The sequence below is a fragment of the Anolis carolinensis genome, chromosome 6 (genome assembly GCF_035594765.1).
Source record: "Anolis carolinensis isolate JA03-04 chromosome 6, rAnoCar3.1.pri, whole genome shotgun sequence".
Lineage (NCBI taxonomy): Eukaryota > Metazoa > Chordata > Lepidosauria > Squamata > Dactyloidae > Anolis > Anolis carolinensis.
In genome coordinates this window covers 11,268,845-11,286,875 of record NC_085846.1, presented here as the reverse complement: position 1 = coordinate 11,286,875, position 18,031 = coordinate 11,268,845, and the positions used below count along the sequence as shown (strand labels likewise).

At 40.6% G+C, this 18,031-nt stretch overlaps 1 protein-coding gene and 2 non-coding genes across 3 annotated transcripts in view; all 3 read right to left on the bottom strand.

Annotated features, from left to right (window-relative positions):
- Positions 1-3,566: 3,566 nt before the first annotated feature.
- Positions 3,567-3,638, bottom strand: trnap-ugg (transfer RNA proline (anticodon UGG)). Its single transcript has one exon. It is a non-coding gene; the product is annotated as a tRNA-Pro (tRNA).
- A 1,081-nt stretch (positions 3,639-4,719) lies between these two features.
- Positions 4,720-4,791, bottom strand: trnap-agg (transfer RNA proline (anticodon AGG)). The gene has a single exon. It is a non-coding gene; the product is annotated as a tRNA-Pro (tRNA).
- A 2,362-nt stretch (positions 4,792-7,153) lies between these two features.
- Positions 7,154-18,031, bottom strand: part of pnp (purine nucleoside phosphorylase) — a 28,714-nt gene continuing 17,836 nt past the window's right edge. Inside the window, exons 2-6 of the mRNA XM_003223869.4 lie at positions 16,659-16,828; positions 16,403-16,506; positions 14,710-14,885; positions 13,147-13,337; positions 7,154-10,105 (exon numbers count right to left, since the gene is read on the bottom strand). Coding sequence (XP_003223917.1) covers positions 9,888-10,105; positions 13,147-13,337; positions 14,710-14,885; positions 16,403-16,506; positions 16,659-16,828 — 859 coding nt within the window. The 3' untranslated portion in view covers positions 7,154-9,887. The remainder of the gene's footprint in view (positions 10,106-13,146; positions 13,338-14,709; positions 14,886-16,402; positions 16,507-16,658; positions 16,829-18,031) is intronic.

Sequence of the window (18,031 nt, the reverse complement as noted above, 5' to 3'; positions counted from 1 at the left end):
AGCATTTTTATTGTGCTTTTTGAACTCCACTCCCGATTATACATTGGATATAATATTGAATCAAGTTTTTTCATTGCAGGCTTGTGAATTTTTCCCACGAAGAGCAATAGTTAATACAGTTGCTTAAGACATAATTGTCTTTGTTACCTATATCTGAAATGGCTGGGATATAATGGTCCCCAAAGCCCTGTAATTTCAAGGCTTTCTTTCAGCTAAAAAGTCTCTGGGGCTGTACAGTTCACAGTAATTGCTTCTGGTGATTACAGAAGAGGGGAAGGAGAAAATGTTAATTGGAAAGTATATTTCTCTGTTGCAATGAATAACCACACTCCTTTTAAAAAGCATAGCCAGTGAGCCCTCGGTATCCACTGGGGTTTGGTTTCAGGATCCACAGATACCAAAAGCTACTAAGCCCCATCACTATGTAACACAATTTTTGTTCCTGGGTTATAAATGTGATTTCCTAATTGGTTCTATCATAAAAACATGGAAAACATTATTAAACAACAGAAACTTTATTTTTGCAGGACATCTTGCAGTATATTTTGCTATAGTTTTTCAATGAATCTCTCATCGAGTTTCAACCAATTCAACACAGTATGTGGCAGCCACAAAAGCAAAGTTTCTGGACTGTAACAACTACCGTACTTTCAAAGTAAATGCTGCACAATAAAAGAGGAAATAACACTTGCAAACTGGGGACAGAAATTGTGTTACATAGTGTTTTATTCAATGGTATGATAAAACGGTATCCCGTATATAAAATGGCAAAATCAAAGTGTGCTTTTTAGAATATATCCAACGATGGATCTGGAGCAAACTTGGCACATAGACACCCCATAACCAATAGAAAATACTGGAGGGGTTTTGGAAGAAATGACCTGGGATGATGGAAGGTGTAGTCCACCCACTTCCAGAGAGCATTATGAACCCCACCGATGATGGATCTGGACCAAATTTGGCACAAAGACCCCAGTGACCAAAAGAAAATAACAGAGGGAATTCGGGGTGATTGGCCTGTGATGATGAGAATTGCAGTCCACCCACATCCAGAGAGCTCTGTGATCCCCACTGATGACAGATCTGGACTAAATTTGGCACACACACCCAACATGACCAACTTTAAAGGCAGGACTTCACCCTGAATGTTGGGACTATTCATAAAGTCCAAAAACAAATAAGAACTACTTCAAATGTTTATCCTTACAAAATCCCTAACTCGGCATCTAAACTAGCATATGTATTTGTGTGTGTGTGTGTTGTGAATGATTGAACCTATGGATGCTGCATCTTCTCAGTTGGCTCAAGCAAAAACAAATTGCTTCAGTTCTCCTAGTTTTTGTGTCCTTCCCCATGGATAACATTGGCAATCTTGACCACTTTCTGGTATTTTGTCCTGGTTTCCACCTGTGAAATGTGGGAGAGCATGATGATAATATCAAGCTAGCTTGCTATCTATCTATCTGTCTATCTGTCTGTCTGTCTATCATCTATCTATCTGTCTGTCTGTCTATCATCTATCTATCTATCTATCTATCTATCTATCTGTCTATCATCCATCTATCTATCTATCTATCTATCTATCTATCTATCTATCTATCTATCTATCTATCTATCTATCTATCATATCTATGTATGTGTTCATGTATGTTCCACAACGGCGCCTACATGGCTTCATGGATCTAGACCAAACTTGGTACACGTACCCTTCATGTTCCAACTTAAAATACTGAAAGAGTTTCAACAAAAAAAAATCCACCACAAGAGGGCAGTAAATAGAAAGGCTAGTTCATAGGGATATACGCAATGTATGACAAATGGAAGAAGGTTAGAATGACAGCAGTGTTGCTGTGAGTTTTCCGGGCTGTTGTCGAACCACGATGACCACCAACACCACCACCCCTGGAAAATCCATAGTTCACTAAAGGTTCTATATTTTTTTTAAAAAAATTCTATTAAAAGAAAATCTTTCTAGAACTTCTGCGAGTTCAAAGCATCTGAGATCAGGAGCAGACGACCAGCAGCTTCAGACTTTATATTTCTAACCCTTTAATAAAATGAATCTATTTTTCTAGACTTTCTGCATAACTTGTATCTTTCTGTGTACTGTATCTATTTCATAGACAAACACAAAAGTGCTTATAACATGTAACAAGACGTCCCATTTGGGAGACAGGGCGGTATATAAATTTATATAAATAAATAAATAAATAGCCCAGAGACGGTCAATTCTCCATGATCCTGACAAGAGAATCTCCTGGAAATTGCAAGGTTGGGTAAGCCCCTCTGGCCACTTCCCAGACCAGATAATCATGGAACCCAGTGTTCATATATATGTGACTTTCCATGTCAACCCAGATAAACTCACAATTGTTTGTATAGCTATATGGCCCACGTGAAGCTGAGAGATAACTGCCCATAGAAACAGAAGCTTGGAGTGTGTGCACTTTTGAACCTCTTTATTGACAGCCCAAGACCATCACCTTTTGTTCCAGGAGCTTTGCACCTTTGCCTTTAGAAATTCCTATCTTTGTTAGGAGTTTACCTAATCAAAAGCTCATTAACATTTCAATAACATTGTTTCACTGGATTACACCCACTCCCAGGGGGGTATCATAACAGCTGATTGGCCCCTCTGCTGGCCAATTCCTAGCTGTCATTTCTCCGCTAAAGGAAATCCCTGCCTGAAAGCAGTGATGTCAGCGGGACTCCTAGCCAATCAGGGCACAGATCCTGACTGGCCCCTCTCTCAGTCAATCAATGAACAGAGCAAGAGTTTTGAATAGTTGTCAAACTATATAAGAAGTCATGCTTTCTCTGTATGTTTATGCTTGTGCTTTTGAATTAAAACTCTGTGGCTTGTCTTCAACCTGGTTGAATTGTTCTGTCCTGATTCATTCGGTTTTAGCATATGCTTGCCAGGCACGGATCCTTTTATCAGTGGTTCTAGCTTAACCACTACAGCAGGAAGACACTTTAGGAGTCCCTCTCAGAGGACCTGCGCCTTGCCATAGAGATGTTCTAAGGAAGGCCTTCTCGGAGGGCCAAGCAAAGATGGAAGCAAGCTGGAGAAGGCAGAACGAAGTCATTAAGATGACAAAACTTGGGTAATAATTGAGATCTATATTCCGTGCAACACCAGTAGATTGTAAAAGTGAATGTGAACGGCTGGAAGAACTAGTATGGAAATGAGTTTTTTGGACCACACCACAAAGAATCCTTGAGTCAATTGAAGGACTGTCTCAGTTGGACGCACCAAAACTGTGTGTTTCTTGGTTCTGGTAAACCTTATTTGGCTGCAATTATGCCTGGAACACATGTATGAGCACAGCGAAACCTCAAGACAAAGGTAATGAGTTAATGGAAACTGGTGACAACTGGTTTGGCTAGCTAGCAAACAGGCATATTGTTTTTTCCCCCCACCTGTAATACTTACTGGCAATTGTCAGTCAAGCAGGTTCAGGCCTCCCTTTGTGAATGCTCAAGGGCCATGACCAACTTGGGAGTCTCTGGGGCAAATAGCTCAACTTTGTGTACAACTTTGACAACCTGTTGAGCGACAAAAAGGGCTCGTCCGGGATTTGAACCCGGGACCTCTCGCACCCAAAGCGAGAATCATACCCCTAGACCAACGAGCCAGATGGAAGAAACATCACCAAATCTATACATATTCCAGTCCACAAAAGGCAAACCTGTTAATGTGGTGGCCTACAATACAGTGGTAATCTTTTTGAACCATTAAACTACATTCTTGGTAGGAAAAGTCTCGACTTGGTTCTTCTTCAAAATTGCAACCCAAATTGTGGGCCTAGACTATTTTTAAAAAACATTTCAGGCCAATTTTTAGAAATGTTTTGCCCTCAAATGTTCCTAAACCAAAGCAGCTTGATTACTCTGACCTTCCAAAGACCCTGAAACATAAAATATAGAAAGTTGACCAAAATTTCGTCCAGAAGTGACGTCCAAGTTACCGGTAATTGAGTACAAACTCCTTCTGCACTTTGAAGAAAGGATCAAATCAGACATTCAGAAGAAAATAGGTTATCATTATTTAACCTACTTCACTTTTTTCCAGGGAGACAAATGTCTCTGAAATCAGACTTTAAATTAGACCATTATTCGCTTTCCAATGTTCAATAATAAAACCAGGCTAAATGCAAGATACGGAGGCAAGGGAAATCATATGCTATGTCAGACTTATTAGGGTGCATCTACACTGGAGAATGAATCCGCTTTGACACCACTTAAGTTGCCTTGGAATCCTGAGAGATGTAATTGGGGAGGCAGAAGCACTCTTTGAAAGAGAAGGAAAAAATCTTGTAAAACTACATCTCCCATTATTCCATAACAATGGCAGTTTAAGTGGTGTCAAACTGCATTAATTCTACACTGTAAACGCACCATTCACAAGTAAGAATATATAGGACTACATTAACAATCAAAGATACAACCTCCCTTGGACTGGATCCACACTGCCATATAATCCAGTTCAAAGCAGATAATCTGGATTCGGAAACTGGATTATATGACAGTGTAGATGGGGCCTCAAGAGCAATATTTTTGAAGTTGAAAGAGTCCTTCTTGAAAATAGAAAATGTAGACAATATTGCACCAAATGTAAAAATAAATCAAGAACTATGGCATAAAAGCAGTGATTAGTTTTCCAAATTTTTTGTCAAAAATTTCAAACAGGCAAATTTGAAAAGCTAGTAAAAAACAGGGCTCGTCCGGGATTTGAACCCGGGACCTCTCGCACCCTAAGCGAGAATCATACCCCTAGACCAACGAGCCAGACAGGATAACCAGTTCTCTAAAAATATTCTATACCAACCTCAATTATTTTATGCCACGTTGAACTGCAGGACATCAAACATCCTATAAAATGTGTAGCTTTTGGCGCCACCTAGTGACACTTGGAAGTATTTTCCTGGTTGGAAATATTTTTTTTCCTATTAAGATATTTCAAAAGGTACCAAATAGTGTGTCTATGCATGTATAGCTTGGTTTGATTTTGAAGTGCTGATAATAGAGTTTTAAATAAACCCATTTTGCTGAATTCAAATAAAGAGGGAATGGATATTTGCAAGACCAAAGGAGCAATAAACACTGGCTCTTCTTGGGGTTGAGTTGCAGGATCCCCCCAGATGTCAAAATTTGTGGATCCTAAATTCCCAATATATCCAATGGTGTAGTAAAATGATGCCCTTTTATATATTGTGGCTCCTCCATAATGACATGGCAACAGTCTTGGACAGCAATGGCTTCAATTTAAGGTGGAATCAGGTGTCAAACAGGGATGTGTTATTGCCCCAACTTTATTTTCCAACTTCATCACTATGATACTTTTTTATCTTGTTGATGGGAAGCTTCCCACCAGGGTGGAAATCATCCATTAGACAGATGGCAAGCTATTTATCCTCAGCAACTGAAATATAAAACCAAGGTCACAACAACATGTTATAGAACTCCAATATGCGAATGATAACGAAGTCTGTGTCCATTCAGAAGACCTTCAAGCCACTCTAAACAGCTTTGCAGAAGAATTTGAGAAGCTCAAACTCTCACTGAATATCGAGAAAACCAAAATGCTCTTCCAACAGTCACCAACCAATCCCTCTGCAATGCCAGGAATACAGCTTAATGGCATAACATTAGAAAATGTTGACCATTTCCACTACCTTGGCAGCTACCTCTCCACAAAAGTCAACATTGACACTGAAATACAACACTGCCTGAGCTCTGCAAGTGCAGCATTTTTTCCGAATGAAGCAGAGAGTGTTTGAGGATCAGGACATCCGTAGGGATACCAAGGTGCTTGTTTATAAACTTATTGTCCTCCCAACGCTGTTATACACCTGTGAAACGTGGACTGTCTACAGATGTCACACTCAAGTCCTAGAATGATTCCATCAGCATTACCACCGAAAAATACTGCAAATGTCTTGGGAAGACAGGCGGACAAATGCCAGTGTGATGAAAGAAGCAAAGACCACCAGCACTGAAGCAATGCTCCTACGCCATCAGCTCCACTGAACTGGCCATGTTGTCCGAATGCCCGATCACTGTCTCCCAAAGAGGTTACTCTACTCCCAACTCAAGAACGGAAAACATAATGTTGGTGGACAGGAAAAGAGATTAAAGATGGGCTTAAAGCTAACCTTAAAAACTGTGGCATAGACACCAAGAACTGGGAAGCTCTGGCCCTTGAGCGCTCTAGCTGGAGGTCAGCTGTGACCAGCAGTGCTGTGGAATTCAAAGAGGTATGAATGGAGGGTGAAAGGGAGAAATGCACCAAGAGGAAGCAGGCGGACCAAGCCAACCCTAACCCTGACCTGGACTGCCTTCCACCTGGAAACTGGTGTCCTCGCTGTGGAAGAACATGTGGGTCAAGAATAGAGCTCTACAGTCACCTACGTACCCACCGCCAAGACACTACATTTGGAAGGCCATCATATTCGGACAGTGAGGGATTGCCTAAGTAAAGTAAAGGGTAAAATTAAAATTTGCATTTTGGATTTTATATATATATATATATATATATATATATATATATATATATATATATTAGCTGTGCCCAGCCACACCTTGCTGTGGCCAAGTATGGTGGTATGGGAAATAAAGTACTGAGGAATTGGTGGTAGTTAAGGTAAAGGGTAAAGGTTTTCCCCTGACATTAAGTCCATTATAAATTGGTTATATAGCTGTGTGGAAGGGCCTTGAGTCTACACTGCCATATAATCCAGTTAAAATCAGATAATCTGTATTTTATAGGCAGTGTGGAAGAGGCCTAAGTGAGGCCTAACTCTGCCTGTCCCCTAGGCTGAGTGGGTTGCTAGGAGACCAAGTGGCCGGAGCTTAGCCTTCTAACTGGCAGGAATTGGATAAAAACAATTATTCCTCTCCCTCTAATTAGGACTTTATTTTTCTTTTCTTTATGTTGTATGAACGTAGAGGCATGGATGAGGGGTTGTGCTGCCAAGTTTAGTCTTTCTGGAATGTGTAGTTTTGTTGTTTTGTCCTAGGCCGAAATTTAATTACCCTTTTATATACATAGATATATACATCCCAGCCAATGCAGAGTCAGCAGATCTTACTATTTTAAGACGCAATTTTAGAGACAAAGGGGAAATAAGATGCAATCCCACCATCAATCTGTCTGTTCCAACTTCCTTTATTATTCACTCATATTACAATTAATAAAACCAGGGCTCCATTCATTCATTTAAATAAAAATAAAAAGTGCAGAATGCTGATACTCCTCTAAAAAAATAGAGATATTCATATTGTATACATACATTACTTATATATATATATTATATGTTTCTGAACCTGCCGAGAACTTTGGGGCCTCTGAGTCGATATCCATCATTTGCACATTCATTGCTATTGCCTCCAGTGTCTTGCTATTACTAAGCTGCCATTTGCAAGGTGATAAGATTACAGAAGGAGCAAAGAAAGGTCAGATAAAAGTTTCAGACATGTATAGCTCAATTTGCAAAGCACAGAAGCCACCTATCCTAATTCCACCAAAGTCAGACCTAGAAACAATGTTGGATCTTAGGGCAAGGTTGGCCCATGTGTGGCCTTCCAAGCATTGCTGGATTCCCATCAAGTCCTTGTTGGGGACAATGGGAGTGGCAGTCCAACAACATCCAAATGGACACAAGTTTAAGGACAATATTCAATACATTTCTACAGTGAGGGGAAAGCTTGACTTAATACAATCTGCAAACTGAGTGGCTGCAAAAGACACAAGAGCCAGCAGGTTTGGTCCATTGGCAACCCTAGACTCATCTCCGCTGGATGCAAAGCTCTCTCAAAGCATGGATGTTGGGCAAAGGAATTGTCAATCTTTTACTTTATCTCGTGTCTACGCATCATTTCAGAGTATGAATAAGTCAGGAAAGCAATAGATCTTTTCTTTAAATAACACGGACAATAAAAGCTGTTGGGTCCTTGTGGGGCATTCCTGAGCATGTGAATTTTCCAGGCTGTATAGCCATGCTCCAGAAGCATTCTCTCCTGATGACCTAACAACCTCTAAAGAAGCCTGCCATAGATGTGGGTGAAATGTCAGGAGAGAATGCTTCTGGAACATGGCCATACAGCCCGGAAGACTCACAGCAACCCAGAAGGGCACATATTCGTGCCCAATGCACAAATCAGGAAACATGAGGAGGGAGTGACTATCTAAAAAAGAATGAGTCGCTCTTTGCCACTGCTTTAAAAATACACCAATTCTTAAACATTGGGAATATACATGTGCTATATTGCTCTTTAGTAGCCAGCATACTTCACATTCCTAGACCTGAGAAGTACCATAAGGTGCAATGGTCCAGTCACAACTATCCATTGCAATCGCACTGGCTGTGAAAGGCGTCTCTCAGTTATGTCTCCTACCAGGCACTTCTATTAGAAATCTAGCTGCAAAGGTTGGGCGATTTGGAAGGCAAGAATATTACCTTCAAGGTTTGAGAAAAAAGGGCTCTTTTGCTTAGGATGTTACCTTAAAAACAGTCCCATTTAATTTTAAAAGGGGGTTAAGATGAGCTACAGACATGGCAATGGACTGGGACCACAGACTTATTTCTCACAAGGTAACAGGTTCAGATTATTGAATCCTCTTCTAAACAAACCTGCACAGAGAAGGCCGACACATCAGCCTTCTCCCTGATATACTAATTCTCTACATGCAGGATTTGTGCATTTTTATTTCAAGGCCTTAAGTTGATTATTGCATCATGAAGAAGCCCTAGCTCACCGGCTTTGGGACAAAAATTGTTGGTTGAACACATCTCTGTTCACAAGGCCCTCTCAGGCTCCTTCTACACTGCCATACAAAATCCAGATTATCTGCTTTGAACTGGATTATATGGCAGTGTAGACTAATATAATCCAGTTCAAAGCAGATCATGTGGAATATCTGATTTAAAAATCTGGATTATATAGCAATGTAGAAGGAGCTTCAGAAAGAAGCTGTAAAGAATGGGTCACAGTGACTAAGAGGTCAAACAGACAAGTGGATCGGACACAGAACATCCCTACCATGAAGGACAAAGGGACAACACTTCACATATGGGAGGCCAGCTCTGGGTTGTGAGACAAAAAGAAAGGAGGCACACATCCAGGTTGTTGGATCAAGTAAGATTTGAAGCCCCATCTAACTCCACAATCCTATGTTTGGGGAAAATAAACCCTAGAAACCAAAGCAGTGGCGCCAGAAACCATTGATTATCCTGGTTCTGATTGAATTGATAAGAGCATTTTGAAATGGGAAACAGACTCCTTTAGAATTCCAGAAATTCAAATTCTGCAATTCCAAATTATTTGTTTTTTAAAAAAATCTGAAAGCAATTTAAAAAGTGAGCTGTAGCAAGACCCAGGGCCCATCCACACAGCCATATAATCCAGAATATCACGGCAGATAATCCACAATATCTGCTTTGAACTGGGTTATCTGAGTCCACACTGCCATATAATCCAGTTCAAAGAAAATAATGTGGTTTTTCCTACAGCGGTGTGTAAGGGGCCCCACATGATTTTGATACCTGGCACTACTCTGGCCTGGATTATGAGGAGAAGGAAGGAGAGAAGTGGAATGCAAACAACCAGGAACAACACGGTTCAGAAGCCAAAGGGAGACAGACAGAGATGGACCGACACTGCACCAGGTCAAATACACAAATAGGAGGACAATTCATTGGTGGCAAAAGCTCTTCCGCCACCGAAGCAGGACAGAAAACAAGCTGACAGCAAAAAAACAGCAGCTGGATTTGACCATGACGAATCTTTGGGGAAGCGAAGGAAGGAAGAGGAGAGAGTCGACATGCTGAGGTGTGAATGATTCTTCATTGCGCAAAGCGGGAGGTCCCCTCTCTCTCCGTGCATCACGCCACATTGTTGTTGCGCTCGATGCGCTGGACCATCAAGGAAACCAGTTTCTCGAGGGTGCGAGCGCTTTGCCGACTGGCCTCCAGGACCTCGGCGTGGTTGGCCTTCTCCTTGGTCTCATAGTCCAGGATGGCCTTGTTGGTGATGAGGGAGAAGCCGAAGACACGGATGCCGCAATGGCGGGCCACAATCACCTCGGGGACCGTGCTCATGCCTGCAGGGAAGAGCAGAAGAGGAAAAGAGTTGGAGGACATCCCCAATTTAATAATAATAATAATAATAATAAAAAAACTTTATTTATACCCCGCCACCATCTCCCCAACGGGGACTCGGGGCGGCTAACATGGGGCCACGCCCAGAGCAATACAATATAATAACATATAAAAACAACATATCATAACACAATTAAAAGCAATACAATAGATGATAATAGACATTACATCAAGAAATCAAAAAAAACAAAAAACAAAACAAAAAAACAGTAAAACAAGGGCAGGCCGCATGGACACAAGGATAAAACCCGGAGTGAGAGGGACAGAGGGGTATTCCACTGTGGACAGGGACACATGAAAGTAGGGCAATCTAGAGGATAAATGCTGAGGGGGGAGTAACACAGAAATATATAACAGAAATTACTCACCGAAAGCACAGCGGAAGAGCCATTTTTCAAATCTTTCCTAAAAGCTAACAGAGTGGGAGCTTGCCTGATCTCAGTGGGTAGTGAATTCCATAGTCGGGGGGCCACAGCGGAAAAGGCCCTCTCCCTTGTACTCACCAGGCGGGCCTGGGATATAGACAGTGGTGATAAAAGGGCCTCCGCGGATGATCGCAAAGATCGGGCAGGTTTATGGTAGGAGATAATTTAGTCCCTCAATGGCTTTCATATCTTCTTCAGTATATTCAAGGGTGTATCTACACCAGGCATGAGCAAACTTTGGCTGGTAGGCTGTTAGGAATTGTGAGAGTTGAAGTCCAAAACACCTGGAGGGCTGAAGTTTGCCCATACCTGATCTACACTGTGTTGGAAATAGCAACCTCCCAAGCCTCTCACTATTTATTTGTTAATGCATATATTTGTTAACCCGTATTCTATGTGTTTGTTGATTTCACTGACCTTTTTAGGTGTGGGAGAGGTTATAGATATGTGATTGTACTGAGCATGTTCAGACTCAGGACTCCTTTTTGTATTCAGTGTCTGCTTTACACCTCAGTGGATGTGGATGTCTGTTTGCATCAGATATCAGTGGAGGTGGATGCATCTTGCTGTTTAGACTTCAACATCGAAGTCAATATGTTTATGGACTTCAGTGCATACAAACATATTTAAAGACTATGAACTATTGATTATGAATGATACCCCGTGTACTCAACACAGAGAAGTTACATCCTATCTGTAATTAAACTTCAATAAGAAATGTGCCTGTATGGTGAATTAATACAAGATGTTTATGAGTAAACAAGATATGTTATTTTTCAAAGAAGACTTTGTTTTTATCTTTGAGTGCATAATTTAAACTAAAAGGTTTTTAAAGGGAATGTATATGTTTTGGGCAATTACAAATGCAACTATAATTTTAACTTTAAAGAAACAACCATCCTCTGCTAGCCAAATATATTTTTGTCCAGCCGTGTCTTTGTCCTTGGCAGTTCAAAGACATGGTTCTTCAGTTTAACAGCTAAGTGACTTGTGTGCCATTACATTAATGCTTGTGAATATCACTTGTTCAAAGAGTTGATTTCTAACAAGGTCATTCTTGACTAATGGTTTTCAAAAGGTGGTTACCACATGTTCATGGAAATTCACATTTGCCAAATGGATATGACATCATTTTTTCTTTTCAACAAGGTTATGATTGCCATTTATTTCCAAAAGGATATGTGCCCAGAAACTGGGTGTAGTTATTTTCCAATACACTGTAGAATTAATGCAGTTTGACAACATTTTAAGAACGGGGCTGAGATAACAGGAAGTGAGCAGAATTTACCCCTAAAAAGGGAACTTCACTCCTGGAAGAGTTATTATCACGGGGAAAAGGTGCTTCCACTGAGGCTTTCTCACCAATCCTTATTTGTACAAAAAGCCAAATTTTTCAAAATTCAATAATCACAGGGATAGAAAATGAGGTAACATTTTCTGAACAGGGCCACATACCGCAAAGGAAATGACACAGGGGTGTTAACCCTTCCCTATTGCTATCCAAGTTTTATATGTGTGTGTGTGTGTGTGTATATATATATATATATATATATATATATATATATATATATATTTGGAGGGAATTACACTTTAAAAAATGTACCTGTTCCAACTTGCAGAAAAACTCAACTTAAAAACAAACCTACAGAACTTCTCTTGTTCATAACCTGGGGACTGCCTGTAGATGCATGTAAGAGACTCAAGGAATCTTGAGGTTCACAAGGTATGACCACAATGTTTTAGACCAGGGGTCCCCAAACTAAGGCCCGGGGGCCGGATGCGGCCCTCTAAGGTAATTTTCCTGCCCCCCACCCTCATTTATAATATAATATTTTTATATCAGTTTTAATAATATAATATATTGTATATACATACAATATTGATAATATTATCATTTTATACAATATAATACTAACAATAATACCATATAATAATATTATGTTATATATTGCATATAATATTACAGTATAGTGGTATAGTTCAATATAGTATAATGCTAATATTGTGCTATGCTAATAATATAATACATTGTATGTACATACAGCTGCTCTGAGTTCCCTTCGGGGTGAGAAGGGTGGGATATAAATGTAGTAAATGAATAAATAAATAATTTTGGACTTAGGCTCGCCCAAAGTCTGAAATGACTCGAAGACACACAACAACAACAACAATCCTAATTAACCTGACTCTCTCATTGGCCAGAAGCAGGCCCACATTTCCTATTGAAATCCTGATAGGTTTATGTTGGTTAAAATTATTTTCATTTTTAAATATTGTATTGTTCTTTCATTGTTATTGTTGTTTTGCACTACAAATAAGACATGTGCAGTGTGCATAGGAAATTGTTCATTTTTTCCCCCCAAATGATAATTCGGCCCCTCAACAGTCTGAAGGATTGTGGACCGGCCCTCGGCTTAAGAAGTTTGAGGACCCCTGTTTTAGACCATCATGAAGGCTGAAGGAGAAGCGCTGCAACCACTTTTCCATCATTTCTTTGAGCTAAGCCTAGCCATATATATCGCTGCCATCATTTCCCTTGAACTCTGCCCACAACTGACCTACGGCATCTGCACCCAATCGCTGCAGGAAGCGGCATTCAGCAATGGTCTCATAGTTGGGACCTCCCAAGGCAACGTAAACGCCTTCGCGGACGCACCCAGAACAACCCATCTCGGATGCCACTGTATGGGCCAGCTTCCTCACGTCCTGGTCGTAGGCATCCGACATTGCAGGGAATCGAGCCCCAAATCTGTGAAAAAGGAATAAGAACAAGAGATTAATAATAATAATAATAATAATAATAATAATAATAGAAGACTGCCCTATCATTAGACCAAGTGAAGCAGCAGCCTTTGGAAGTCCTATAATAGCATAGCAAATCCTTGGCTATTTAAGCAATCCTTTGAGAATGGCTAGGCTGTATTGGAAACCATCAGACAGAATTTGGAATGACCACGAGATCGTTAATTATAACTGCTGGATAGCTTGATAACAGGAATAGCTGGTTAAATAGTGATAAGATTATTTTTACAGGACAAATAGCTTTTAAATTATTATTTATTAATACTTATGGTATTTTAAATTGCACTAAATAATAATTGGTTATTGTTAATGTTGTTTATCATGTTTTGCTCATTTTTTTGTATTATTACTTGTGGTAAGCCGCCCCAAGTCCCTTTGGGGTATATAAATATCATTATTATTATTATTATCATTATTATTATTACTACTACTACTACTGTTAGCTGCAAAATCACTCTTGTACATTTTTCCTAACTTTATTATGTTCAACTTTCTCCATTTCAAGAACAAAGCAAAAGATACAGTTCATTACAGAAATATCTGACTTTAGATTCTATTTATGTATCCATGTTCTAGGGAAAGTTAGGGCTTTCCAGGAAAATGGAGAAAGGCTATGGGAGGACTCTGACAAGGGAATTTCTGCCTCCGGTGCCACAAAAAATTGGCATTTGGATTAAAATGGTGATGAAAGAATGACAGCTGCTGAGTTACCTTAGGCAGCAAAATGTTCTGGGTCAGCCCTGCAGTGTAATTTCAAGAATTTTATGTAGGCAATATGGGGGGAGGGTCACCTGCTTTCCTCTCAGGAAGATAGGGCAGAATATAAATAAAGATGTTGTTGTTGTTGTTGTTGTTGTTGTTGTTGTTATTTTACTCATAGCCAGTTGCTTGGAACAAATGAAGGGGCCCCAGGAGAGTGTTGTTGTTGTGAGCATTCAAGTTATTTCCAACTTATCTCTTAGCAGAACCTATCATGGAGTTTTCTTGGTAACTTTCATTCAGAGTGGGTTTGCGTTTGTCATCCTGTGAGACTGAGTATGTAGTTTGCTGAAGGTTATGAATTATGAAGGATTTCATAATTCACTTTGGGACAATGCTTCTCAGCATCTCTACACATCCTTGGCAGATATCGGGGCCAGTATCTCAAAAAGGTATTTTTTCCAAGCTCTGCACAAGGGAAATTGTGGGATGTGATATCAAAAAATAGGACTATTACTCCCTTCTGTGTAAGAACACCGGGCCCATGGCATGACACCTCATAACCTCATTGAGTCACCAGGAGAGTCATCGAAAGACAAAAGAGGAACTATCCACCTTACCTTTCATCATTGGGTCCCATCAGTGGGTTCTGTCCAGCAAAACCTGGCATGTTGATGTGGTCCCGGATCACCATGATGTCCCCCACTTTGTAGTCAGGGTTGAGTCCCCCAGCTGCATTGGTCACGATGAGGGTCTCCACACCAAGGAGATGGAAGATTCGGACGGGAAAAGTCACCTGGAAAGAGGAACAGAAAAGAAGGCAATAGTGAGAGGTGGGCAGCCTTCTCCAGTGTTAGAATCAAAGCAAGGCTTGCAGAACTCAATCTATCCCAGAATATATCCGCAGGAAACATGGGACATGCATCCACTGTTCAGGGAGTCCCTGGTGGTGCAATGGGTTAAGCCCTTGTGCTGACAAGACTGCTGAACGACAGGTCAGTGGTTTGAGTCCAGGAAGAGCAGGTGAGCTCCCTCTGTCAGCTCCAGCTCCCCATGCGGGGACATAAGAGAAGCCTCCCATCAAGGATGGTAAAAATCAAACATCCGGGTGTCCCCTGGGCAATATCCTTGCAGACAGCCAATTCTCTCACACCAGAAATGACTTGCAGTTTCTCAAGTCACTCTTGACACGAAAAAAAATCCACTGTTCAGTTTTTAAAACCCCTTAAACAGCCCTTTGAGGTAAGTTACATCGGCAGAACATGCCTGGTATAAAGGCAGTTGGGAAATTTAATAAATGAGCCGGGATTTAAACTCAAGTCAAACTACGTAGTGCACATACAGTAAGTAGACTCTCCATTCACCAGCACTCATTGGCATTGGTAGATGCCAGATAAATGCAGTTTCTGGTTGCTTAAGAGTTACTATTAATAATGGGACCCATACTATACCACACCACAAACTCTGTATTAATTTGATTACTATTAACACATCATCATCATCGTCATTATCATGTCAGAAGCAACTTGAGAACATACTGCAAGTCGCTTCTGGTGTGAGAGAATTAACCGTCTACAAAGACGTTGCCCAGGGAATGCCCGGATGTGTTACCATCCTGCTTCTCTCATGTCCCCACAAGCTGGAGCTGACAGACAGGAGCTCACCCCACCTCACGGATTCGAACCGGCAACCTTCAGGTCAGCAACCCAACCTTGTGGTTTTATTTTGATTTTTATTTAAAGTATTGTTTCTTCAATTTTTTGCCAGTGGCTAAAGTGAGAGTCTATAGTATCTCCCTTAAAGATAACCCTTACATTTTAGGCGAGAGGAAAACAGCCAAATCATTTTCCTTTTGGACAAAGAAATTATCGCTCCTATTCAGTTCCAGATCAAAAGTGCTTAAAAGAGACTCTGCATATCATTGGAGGTGTTTGTGTAATTATTTGTGATCAGATAATAATAACAACAACAACAACTTTATTTCTATATCCCGCCTCCATCTCCTCGGAGGGGCTTACATGGGGAACACACCCAATCCAACAACAATTAAAACCAACCATAGACTAAAACATAATTCAATAAAATCACATCACAAAAGACAATAACACAACATAAAACAGCATCACCAACCAACTCCTTTCCCTGAAACACTGCGACCTGGGCTTTTCAAAAGAGATTTTTAAAGCAGAGGCTGGATGGTCATCTGTCAGGAGTGCTTTGATTGTGTCTTCTTGCACTGCAGGAGGTTGGACTGGATGGTCTCTTCAAACTCTGTAATTTTATGATTCTATGAGCTCCTGTGGAACAACTGACCTTCCAGAGCGGGTAGCCTTCATACATGTGGAAGCGGCCTTGCATCACAACGCAGGGGGCGCCACTGAGGTTTCCAAACACCAACCTTCCAGCATGACCAACCACTGAAAGAAGGGAAGGAAAGGGTTAATGCTCACCAGCTCCCTCTAGTGACCACTGATTTGCACAGCAGCCTCTTTATCCTTCTTGCTTCATTTTACCCCTTTGGGTCCCTTGCTGGGCAGTACAACCAGACATCTTTTAATACTTTGTTTACCTGTGCTCTGGGGAAAGTTGGGGATCTTGGAATATTCAAAGGCAACTTGGTCCTTCAGCAGATCAGCCAGCCCTCCGAGGCCCGAGCCACAGATGATGGCGATTTTGGGACGGTGTTTCGTCTTGGACAACAGCCAGTCCGCTGTCTTCTTGACGTCTTCATAGGTGTACCTGCAAAGATGACATAGCCATCACTGATATTATTCCTACATTATTATTTTCTGGAGGTTTTTGCCAATATTGGAAATTGCGGTGGCTTGCAAAAATTACAATCCAGTTAAAAGCACCTAAGTTAAAATAAAATAATCGTTTTTAAATGCAATTAAACTCAAGCTATATTTCTAAAGCCAGCAAGGAAATCCATCAAAAGGAAAATGACTACAAAAATTAGCAAAACATCCCACAATGAAAAGTCCTTACAGTCCATTCCTAAAAGCTGGTCTAGGCTGGATTCACATTGCTATATAATGAGGTTCAGAATTCTATTATATGATCAATGTAGACCCATATAATGCAGTTAAACTGCACTATAATTCAGTATAGTGCCAGCCCTAGACTATTTAAAAGTGGCATGAATGCCCTGAAAGCACCAGATTCTGTCTGACCTTGGAAACTAAACAGGATCTTCCCTGTTAGTACTTGGATGGAAGACTGCCAACGAATGCCAGGTGCTGCCAGTTATACATATTTCAAAGCAAAACCACCTTTGAGTATTGCTTGCCTTGGAAAAACCTACAAAATTCCCGAATTGCCATGTCTATAGGCCACTTAAAGGCTCACATACAAACACACACATACATACATGTATATACTAAGGATAAATTTGGAAAAATAAACTATCAACATCGCCTTGACAATAAGCACAAATGGATGATGGAATCTCTTTATGTAGATATGTGCAAAAGACAGGTCTTCCAGCATCTAAAATATTTTTTAAAACGATTTCAGGTCATTTGTGTTTATTGTCAAGGTCAGCAGTTCAAATCCAGGGAGCGGGGTGAGCTCCTGCTGTTAGCCCCAGCTTCTGCCAACCTAGCAATACGAAAACATGCAAATGTGAGTAGATCAATAGGTACTGCTCCAGCGGGAAGGCCACGGTGCTCCATGCAGTCATGCCAGCCACATGACCTTGGAGGTGTCTATGGACAATGCTGGCTCTTCAGATTAGTAATGAAGATGAGCACCAACCCCAGAGTCAGACATGACTAAACTTAATGTCAGGGGAAAATTTCTATCTTTACCTTTACATAAAGAGATATCTTGGAGATTGATATAAATATACCCAGAAGTTTATTTTATACAAAATAATTTAATTAATTTTGTGCATTAAACTATGTTTGTGTACATAGAATCATCAGAAAGTAATGGTGTTGC